The sequence below is a fragment of the Rasamsonia emersonii genome (assembly GCF_000968595.1).
Source record: "Rasamsonia emersonii CBS 393.64 chromosome Unknown ctg1118621760510, whole genome shotgun sequence".
Taxonomy (NCBI): Eukaryota; Fungi; Ascomycota; class Eurotiomycetes; order Eurotiales; family Trichocomaceae; genus Rasamsonia; species Rasamsonia emersonii.
The window spans coordinates 24,171-34,526 of NW_013562950.1; the positions used below are offsets into that span (position 1 = coordinate 24,171).

General features: G+C 53.3%; 3 protein-coding genes across 3 annotated transcripts; 1 reads left to right on the top strand and 2 right to left on the bottom strand.

Annotated features, from left to right (window-relative positions):
- Nucleotides 1-280: 280 nt before the first annotated feature.
- T310_7170 (Anterior fat body protein) lies at nt 281-1,310 on the top strand (the record flags this gene model as incomplete). The annotated part of the gene is made up of 3 exons (XM_013470040.1): nt 281-794; nt 848-980; nt 1,046-1,310. The coding sequence occupies 3 exons, from the start codon at nt 281-283 to the stop codon at nt 1,308-1,310; spliced, it is 912 nt and encodes a 303-aa protein (XP_013325494.1).
- Nucleotides 1,311-6,518: 5,208 nt separating this feature from the next.
- Nucleotides 6,519-8,064, bottom strand: T310_7171 (IFRD domain protein; the record flags this gene model as incomplete). The annotated part of the gene is made up of 3 exons (XM_013470041.1): nt 6,519-7,225; nt 7,279-7,757; nt 7,838-8,064. The coding sequence occupies 3 exons, from the start codon at nt 8,062-8,064 to the stop codon at nt 6,519-6,521; spliced, it is 1,413 nt and encodes a 470-aa protein (XP_013325495.1).
- A 941-nt stretch (nt 8,065-9,005) lies between these two features.
- Nucleotides 9,006-10,356, bottom strand: T310_7172 (uncharacterized protein; the record flags this gene model as incomplete). The annotated part of the gene is made up of 1 exon (XM_013470042.1): nt 9,006-10,356. A coding segment is annotated over one exon (1,351 nt), but the record flags the coding sequence as incomplete, so codon positions are not given.

Genomic DNA, 10,356 nt, shown 5'->3' on the forward strand with positions numbered 1-10,356 from the left:
CTTGTCTGCTATCTCTGGCTGAGCATCGTATCCCTTGCTCGAGGCTTATCATGCATGTCCTTGCAGCCCTTGCGCGGGATCTTGCGTGGGATGTCACGTGGAGATATCGCGGGGACGTTTTCATCAGACGAATCTGCATTAAATAGATGATAGCATGTATAACCACTGCAGATCAGTAATCTACTGAAGGACGTTTGTCATAGAGTACTACCGTGCAATGACAGCAGGCCTCGAAACCATCGACGGCGGCAGAGCCTGGTACTACTGCCCCAAGGGCAAGATGGTGCTGGGCGAAGCGCCCATCTACCGCGCCAGCGACTCGACGCTGCACTGGGTCGACTGCCTGTCGGAGCCGCCCGAGCTGTACATCCTCAAGGTCGATCCAGACACGGGGGATGCCATTGGCGAGGCGCGCGTGCTGCCGCTCGAGGACAGCGTCACGGTGGCCTTCTTCCGCAAGGACAAGCCCGGCAGCTACATCGCCGCCTACTACCAGGGCGTGTGCTTCCTCGACGAGGCCACGGGCAAGATGGAGGTCGTCAAGGAGATCATCCCGACGGACCAGCGTGACGAGCTGCGCTTCAACGACGGCGGCATCGACGCCAAGGGCCGCTTCTGGCTGGCCGAGATCGACAAGAAGGCCATGGCGTACGGCCCGAATAAGCTGCCTGAGAGCTATGGCACGCCTCGAGGGCGGCTCTGGCGGTACGATCCGGATGGCAGTCTGCATCTGATGATCGATGGGGGGATCATATGCGGCAATGGGCTGGGATGGAGTCCGGACAACAAGACCAGTAGTCTCCTCTCTTCTTGCAAAAACAAAATATCATCTGCTAATGTCTTCCAGTGTACTTCCACGACTCGGTGGCCATGATGGTCTGGGCGTTTGACTTTGACCTCGAGACGGGCAACATTTCCAACCGCCGGCTGCTGATCGATCGTCGCACGTCGTACGGCGAGCCGGACGGGATGGTCGTGGAGTAAGCAACCCTCACTCGACCTCATTCAACCTCATTCGAGTCGATCACCTAGCTAATATGTCTAGCACGAACGGCAACCTGTGGATCGCCATGTACGACTCGAACCGCGTCATGGTGTTCAGTCCGGAAGGTCGACACCTGAAGGACATCATCTTCTCGGCCAGAAATCCTGCCTGCACGACCTGGGGTGGGAGGAACTTCGATATTATATATGTGGCAACGGGGATGGACCGCCGGCCGAATGCGAAGCCGGACGATGAGGGAGGACATATGTTTCGCTTCAAGCCGACGGATGCGAGGGGGCAGCCAAAGTACGAATTTGCGGGATGATACACAGATACACGTCATATATGGTTTGAATTATATACGAAAGCTGAATGTCTCACTGAAAAAGAAACGGTATTGCCAATATATCTTCATCTCTACCGTGCCTACTATGCAACCTATCTGTTTCCAGATGGATTCCTACGACAGTAAAAAAAAAGATTTAGATAATAATGCTAATTACCCCTGAAAAAAATTATATACAAAGTCAGTATGTCTGCTTGCCATGTTAACCCTTGGACCCGCTCTTCGTTTATCATATAGAGGACGTAGTAAGAAATACGAGAGTTATGTTATCGTAAAGGCTATAAATTCTATTCTAGTTAACTAAGCAGTATATATTTCCATGCTATAGTCCTTCGTACATATGCTGGACATATGCATTTATTCTCTTCCAACCACTCAAACAAAGCTTGAAATCGCAAATACTTATTAATTGAGAATTAAGACAAACCCACCCCATACATTGATAGATCAGACACGATGAACTATATAGTTAGCGTAAACTGCTCCGTGGAACCCAACCCATGGAACCTTGGCGAGCCTATTAATTATCTATTTATATCCTCGACATTAGTGAGAACAGAACAGAACACCAGCGAAAAACCTTTTTCTCCTCTGGGTTTAAATTACTCAGTGGTATGTAAGATTACATGCATACTACCTACCTAGCTATCTATCTACCTCGGTAATATCTGCATGTAATTAAGTGGGATGGATAGATCAGATCACCCTTGCTTGCCTCTCCCCTGTACATACTTGCAACACTCGACGTTTCCACGATGCCTGTCCGTCCTTGATCATATTATAAATGAGATGGTGAATTTCATAAAAGCTAGCTAGCTAATAGCTAATGTTTATCACAATAGTCGATAGTCATTCAACATTCTTGCTCTCCATAAACTCGTCTATTTATCACCACACTTCCTTCTCCATTTAACTAACTCTCTCTACCATACATCTCCAGCCCTACCTGTAATACTCGCTCAGTCAAATCTAATTAATACGCACCCTCCCTCACCCTCCACCCCTCCGACCTCGACACCCCCGGCGCCAACCCCGGCTTCCGATACCCCGACTTCACCGGCATGCTCAACGAAGGCAACAAATCAAACCCACCACTGAGCCTGGCATCCTGGGCATCGAGCGCCCACAGCGTCAAAGCAATATAGTTTGTGCCGTTATGGTTGAGAATGCCTTCTAGGATGGGGAAGGAGGTTTGGGGGCCGATATTGTTCACTATAAACAAAGTAAATAATGTTAGGGAGGAAAGAATAATGACAAAGGGGGAGGGGGATGGGACGTACCGTATTTCCCGAATTGATACCCGTTTATGTAGAGTTGGCTTCTGTAGTTTTTCCCCTTTGATTCCCTTGATTCCCGTGGTGGTGCTGGTGCTGTTGAATACAATCTTCATCGGCACATCGTATCCCTCCGGGACATTTAGGTCAAACGTCGTCGCGAAAAACCCCACGCCCGCACGGGGTATCCCCTCCGTTACGGGATTCCTCACGCTCCAGTTCCAGGCCGGTGCCCCCGGGAGATGATACCCCTGGCGCTCGGCGTACAGGGCGCCCTCGTTCAGCGGCCCTCGCACAATGTCCCTATATTGCCCGCCGCCGAGGTTGCCGGTCATTTTCCAGATGATCTCCGTCTGCGAATGTCCTGATACAGCGTAGTCGAGGATGCCTCGCGGAAACTTGATTGCGTCTGTCCCGGGCGCTTCCTCGTCTTGGCCCATGTGGTCGATTAGCACGGTCAGGACGTACGGCGTCCCTGCTGAGAAAGTCCTTGGGAAGGACACGTTCTGCGCGTAGGTCTGCATGTCCTTATCGCCAACCCACGAGCCGGGGAACGTCTCGTTCAGCCAGATCGAGTGCCCAAAGCCAGTCCCGCCCGACACGTTCAGAAAGAGCGTGGTTTCCTCTCCGTTGGCGACGAAATGCCCGCGGTAGATCAGCGAGCCCGTGTGGTAGCCGTAGTCACCCGCGTACAAGGACGTAGGGATCGTCAGATTCCGTGGGTTGTTGGTCCAGGTCTGCGTCAGCGCTGTCCAGTTCTTGTCGTCGTACGAGGGCTGGATCTCAGGCAGCGAATCGAGATACTTCCACTCGAGACGAGACAGGCTAGGAAGGGAGAGCGAGGGCGGCTCGTAGAGTATTGTGGCTGATAATTTCCCGTTCTTCGATCTCGTCGTGTCAACGTGCTCGCCGTTGAAGACAATCTTCCTGACGCTGTCACTAGGCGTCGAGATGACTTCCACCTCTGTCGTCGCGTTGACATCCCCCGTCAAGCGTAGCTCGTCGCCAACAATCGCCGCGTTGCGGATCAGATATCCAGCCTTGACAATCACCAGCTCCTTGGAGGGCGACGTGAAGTTGGTAACCGGCTCCGGAGCCTCCAGTTCCATCACCCAGTAGTTGTAGGCGTCGTTGCGCCAGAGCAGATACACCTCGAGATCGCCTCGATCTTTACTACTCGACGAGCAGGAGTAACTTCCCACTGCATCACCCACGTCGACCCCTTCCTGCGGATCGTGACATCGGAGCCTTCGACGACAGAAGGTATCCCCAGCTCGGCTGAAAACGCCGCCTCGTGGGTTTCTCCTGCGCCACCGTAGAGGATCAGCACCCGCCCTGAGCCGGCGGTGCGTGCCCAGGTGTAGACTTCCGCAGAGGAATAGAGCAGGTTGATGCCGCCGACGTCGTAGTCGGTGACGTGGATCTTCGAATCCCGCCCGTTCAGCAAGAGAGTGCCTCCGAGCTGGGGGATCATGACATTGCCCGCGCTGGTCGACACGCTCAGCCGGTATGTCGTGTTGGCCGTTGGCGTGAAATCCGCATGTCGCACGACGTAGAAGTTGGTCTGCGTGCCGTTATTGCCAAAAAGCGGCGTGACGGCGATCGCCGCCGTCGAGGCATACGATCCATTGGCGGTATTGCCAGGCGTTGCTGTCAGATATGCCGGGGACGCCTTCAGGAAGTTGGCCTGCAGTTTCTGCTCGCTGTACTTCTCGCGCCAGATGCTGCAGTCTTCGGCGATGGCGACGCCGTAGTCGTACGAGATGTATCCGCCTTGGTAGCCCAGGTTTCCCCAGTTGGTGCCGCCGTAGGTCTGAGCTCAGTGTCAGTGAAGGCTATCAATAGGGGTGGTGAAGCCTACCATGTAGGTGTTGAAGAGCGTGGCGCCGAAAGCGTAATTGTTCTTGTAGACGACTCGCACAGCCTCCTCGTTCACCAGGATCGCGCACTTGTCCTCGCCCACGCCTCCCCTGGAGCAGTCAGCAATATTCACGCCCAAGCGTGAGAGGGTTCTTATCATCCATCTCCAGATCCTCCTTGAAACTCAGCCATAGCAAACGGCGTCGTGGGGCTTTCCTTCTTGTGAGTAGTCTGCCAGTCTTACGGAAATCGATATGTAGGCCAGACATAGGGGTGTCCGCAATCATATCGCAGAGGATAAGCATCAATCCCATAAATATCCACCCCCCCCCCCCCCCGACCGCTACCGGGAGCAAAATACCCCTTAACGAGATTATCATTAACAATAAACGGCACCACAACGCCCGCATCACGGAACTGCCTCTCAACAAACGCCATATACTCCCTATTCAACTCATCCGGGAACTCACCCCTGCTCACTCCCGGCCAGGAAGTATACTCATTCTCAGGCTGGACGAGGATGACCGGTCCGCCACCATTGGTGATCTGCGCGTTGGCAATGATCCCTCCTATCGTGGAGACATACTTCCTCGTCGCGTTGAGATAGTCCTGACTCGTCGACCGGATTGTCCCCTTTACACTAACGCAGGACCCAGCCGGGTATTTCTCCCGCGGTGGTTTCGGCATTGATATACGGGCCCGGACGAGCAATAAGGTACAGACCAGCCTCGCTCGCGGCGCGAAAGAATTCGTCTAGCGCAAAGATCCCCTCCGTCACCACATTTCCAGGATTCCCCTCCAGTAAGCCCCAATCAGTGTAGAGCGAGACGGCAGTGAAGCCCATGCTCTTGATCTTTTGGAAGATGTCCAGCCGGAGGCCTGGCACGGGGAGTCGGAAGGGGTGGAATTCTCCCGAGAAGAGCATGAGGCGCTCGTTGCGGATGAGGAGGGAGTGTTTGTCCCATGTTACCTGCTTAAGTCATAAATAAGCAGGTGAAGTTGGAGTTTGATGTGTTGTGCGAGTGTCTACTAGATCCTGTAATTGCTCCCGCTTGCTTGGGTCAACCAGATGGCTCTGTAAAGCAAAGGCCTGCCCCAGCAGCCATATTGCAATAGACAGCACCAGAGGAGAAAACATGCCCATCACGACAATCGAGGGTGATGTTATGTTCATGACATCCTCAATAACCGCTATCCGAGATCTGCTTGCTCTGTAAGTTAATAAACATATCCTTTATATAAAAAATTGGACGTCCCCCCGCACGCAAATCCATCGAATAGAATCAAGAAAAGAAACACATTCTATTCCGAACTGGACAAGCATCTAGCTTGGCCATCTTGGTCCTGCAGGCTGCAAGGTCGGGGAAGTAGAAGCATCCAGATTGGTGGAGAAAAATAATACTAAATAACTACCTAAAAAGAGGGTAAGGTTATGATTATGTGGAGAGAGTGGGATCAGCCTGACCTGACCTGACCTACTCGAAATAAAATACGGAGTAAATTTAGGTGAATACAGTTTAGGTATATACCAGTAAATAAATAAATTTAGGCTGAATGTGTTAGTTACCAGCAACGCAGCAAATAAATAAATGCAAAATGGAAAAGTAGATTAATATATGATGAATGCAGATTTGAGTGAGATTATCACTTATTAATTAATTAGTTCGTTCAGGAATAGATTATTGACTATACTATCAATTATTTGCCTCAAGCTCCTCTTTAATATAATATAATTCAGTCATGATATATATGTGTCTTTATGTCCCCTACATGTTCATCCCCGTTAAGCTTAACTTTCAACCTATCTATCTAAATTACAAAACTACACATTAAAAAAATAATAATCCTTAATGAGGGTAGTTAATGTACCCTCTCATCTTGAAACGACGGGTAATTGATTGCATTCGTCAATATCAATGACTTCCGAAATGCTTCTTGCTGTGTATGTTCAGCACAAATGCAGTAATAAATTACAGGACCACATCCGACTATTCATAGTCAATCAAACAAACATCAGTTCTTCCAAGTACATAACGGTTGTTCATGTAATCGCCTATGACTCGTCCTCGTCCCAGACCATCCGGCGCGCCGTATTCCAGTTCCTGGCTGCCTTCCTCGCTCCCGCCCGGTCGGCCTGAGAGGGCGTCTCGCGCACCATGACCGGCAGGTTCTCCAGCACCGCGCGATTCCCCTGATAGTAATGCTCCACGAATCCACCCTGCAGGATCCGACGCAGCGCCGCCAGCCGGATCCATTTCCACCACCGGTCAATGTTCATCACGCCCTCCCGTCCGATCTTCACCGAGCACTTGCTGCCATAGTGCCGATTCGTGTCCTGGTCGATCGCGGTGCTGTACATCGGCCCCCGGCGAGGGTTCTCAACGGTCGTGAGGATCGAGGCAAAGTTGCTGTGGAGATTCCTCTTGTCCTTCTTGCTGATGTGCTTGCCCGAGACAGTCGCCAGCAACTTCAGCTCGCGCTCCAGCTGCGGCGTGTCGTGGTAGGCGTCGTATCGTTTGATCAGTTTCGGTCCGTCCGGGTCCCCTGCGGAGGACACGGACGCGTCGTCCGAGCCTTCCTCGTCTTCCTCGTCCTCCTCTTGCGGCGTATAGCTTTTTTCGTACAGCAAGGCAATGTTCTCTCCTGCGGCGATCTGGACGCCGGGATCACTGCTCTGGAGCTGGTCTTTGAAGGATTCAATCGCTTCTTCGCTTTCGACTTTCCAGGTCGTCAATTTCGGTTGCCTAGAAACCCCCATTCCTGGAGGGCCGCAGTCACGCTTGCGGCGTCGTCGGGGGCGTTGATCGAATGACCGTCAGAGGCGACAATGTCCAAGAAAAAGTTCATCTGGTCGAGATGGCCGTCCTTTCCGGCGCCGCCAAAAAACGTACAAGTGCCCAGACAGTGGATGGCGGCAGCCTTGACGAGGTTGGATGTCGAGTCCCGAATGGTGCGAGTGAGGAGCGGCTCGACGTTCTCGTAGATGGTGTTGTCGTTGGCGGTGATGGCGATCAGCTCGAGGGCCCGCAGAGCCAGTGTTGTTTCGCGCACACTGGATTCGTATTTGATGCTCCGCAAAAAGGCTTTCAACAAGTCCTGGACATGGGACCGGATCTCCTCGGCGACGTAGTGGTATTTCGACAGGCGGCAGTAGGCGGACAATGATTCTTCGCGGCCTTGGACACTGCTGCGCTTGCGATCCAATATCTCCTGGATGCGGTCTGAGAGCTCTTCCGCCCAATTGGCGTTATCGGCCTCTGGGTTATCGGCCAGGTCGTCGAGCGATGTCGTACTGCAACGGAGTTAGCATGGCGATGTGACATCATCCCGAGCCAACCAAAAAAAAAAAGTGGATGAAACAGCAGCACTTACCTCCAGGCGGCATCGTCGCTCAAGTTGACATTGTCCTCGTCGTCCGAAGGATATCTGCTGGCCACACGGGACGACTGGCGAGAGTTCTGACGAGAGTTCTGGCGGGAATTCTGGCGAGAGCTCTGTGCAGAGGCAGCACGCGAGTTGGAGCGCGAGGCCTCGCGGGACTGGGCTTTGCGGGAGACGGTCTTGCCGCTCTCGAGGGCCTGACGCCGCAGATCGCGCATGGCGTCGATCACAAGATGGAAAATTCACTTAAAGAATGATAGTGGGTTGGATAATAGTGTTTTGAAAAGCGCCTCTCCTAGAGAGGACAAAAAAGCAGAGCCTAGCGACACTGCGCGGGCTCCAAAGATAAGCCGATAAGGAGTAGTGACGTGAGTGAATACTGGCGATAAGGACGGATCAGTGCGGGATCAGGGTGATGGGCTATCCTATCGGGACGGAGGGTCGCGACAAATCGACAGGACGATGATGAAAGAGATGAAAGGCCATAAGGAAGCACATCAGGATCTTAAATAGGGCACGTACTGGATGCGAACACGCGGGGTGCAGGAGTTGCGGTGGGAGGGGAATCTTTTTTCGAGGCGGCTGCAGATAAAAAGAGGGCGGTGAAGGCAGCAGCCAGCCACAGGCAGCAGACAGCGCATGTGACTCGCTGACTCACCACTCGGATTAATGATGCCCCCAGATCTATAATTATTTTATCAAGAACTACGGAGTACAGATAGGATTCCATCAGGAAATATATCACCTGGAAAAAAAAACCTGTATTCTGAACAGTAAACACTGCATTCCACCAAACCAGTCTCCCGGCAAGAACCTGTCCGCGGAAAGAAATATATCCCCACAGTGAGCCCTCGAAAGCCATCATCCCATGTAAAAAAAAATACAAATCGGAGAAGAAATAAGACAAGACAGTAGAAAGGAAACAACAACACACACAATATCCCGCCTGTAACAGGAGATTCTCTTGAGCAAATGATCTCGTCACCAGTTGCGCCATCAATACCCCACATGCACAGAACATGGAACCCAGTAAGAAGACAGACAGAATACAAACACTTCTCATACATCCCACAACATGGGGAACATCTTCACCTCAATTACACTCATCAATCCACCGGGCCAAACACTCGTCAAGAGGGACAGGTCCAATGAGCAAGACTCATCTCATGATGATTCCTTGCCCCGGATGCGGCCCCGGAGGTGCAGGGGCAATGTTTGGTCCAGGAGCAGGAGCCAAACCCACCATCCCGCTCATCGTAGCCGCGCTCGAAGAAGCACTTTTCCCGCCTCGACTGCCAGAGCTGCTGCCACCCCGGCTGTAGCCCCCTCGACCGCCACGGCCGTCATGCGAGATGATCATGCGCAGGTCTTGCTTGTCCTGCTCCGCCTGCTGACGAGCTGCTTTGCTGACGCGTGATTTGCGAGCCGTACTGCCGCCCCGAGATCCGGGTCCGCGAGCGGGCAGGTTGGTATTGGGGGAGAGGGGCATTTCGGAGTTGGATGCAATAGGCACATGATGCTGCGTAGTGGTCCGCCCTCGCCCGGAACCACGGCCTCTTCCACGGCCTCGTTTGATCGTCCCATCCGCCCTGACCGTCTCGTTAGCAATAGAGTGCAAAAAGAGGAAAACTACATTTGCAACCAACCTTTCAACCTGGACCTTTTCTCCATCGGGGACGAGCGGTCCGCTGTAGACGAAGAAGCCATCCTTACTGGCGGCGGCATGTTCCTGCCATGCCAGCTCGCTGTCATCGACAAACGGATCGTCGCGATCGTAGTCTTCAATCTTCTTCTTGCGCGTCCGTTTCTTCTTCCCGTCGGCCGTCAAGCCCAGATCCTGACCGTTGCCGGCACCGTTCACCCCAGCACCCGTGCCGCCCATGGTGACATCTCCGTCGGCGTCGCTGTCTCGATCGACGTCCACACTGAGATCTTCTTCGGCGCTTTCCCCCGCAGACGTGCCCTTGCCGCCCTTTTCGTTCTTCTCGAGAGCGGCACTGGCCGCAGCCACCCGGGCGAGCCGTTCTTTCTGGGCCGCAATCCTCGGATGCAGAGCTGCGAAGCCGTATTTCTCCTCCGCCATGCGGGCAAAGCTGATGATTTTGTTGCTTTCCCCACGGAGCGGAACATGCAGAATAATGTTGGGGGCGGATTTGGATGCTGCCGAGTTCGCGCTGTTGTCAACCCCAAAGAGGGCTCCGGTGATCAGCCCCGAACCTTGCGGCAGCGGAGGAGGGGGCTCTTTGTCCTTGGCGGTCCGTGCTGGTTTGGGGGACGGAGCAGCCGACGGAGGTGCTGTCGAGGTCCCTTTTTCCTTCTTGGCCGGTTTGGCTGAAGTCGATGGGGCTGCAGGCTCTGTATCGACCTCCATGGCCACGGGCTGCTGGAGCAGGGGTGTCTGGGCCGGCTTTTCTGGTTGAGACGGAGGTTGTGATTGCTCTTGTGGTGGCTGCTGCGGCTGCTGCGGCGGCTGTGATTGAGGGGCCGGTTGTTGCGGCGGAGGTGGTGGT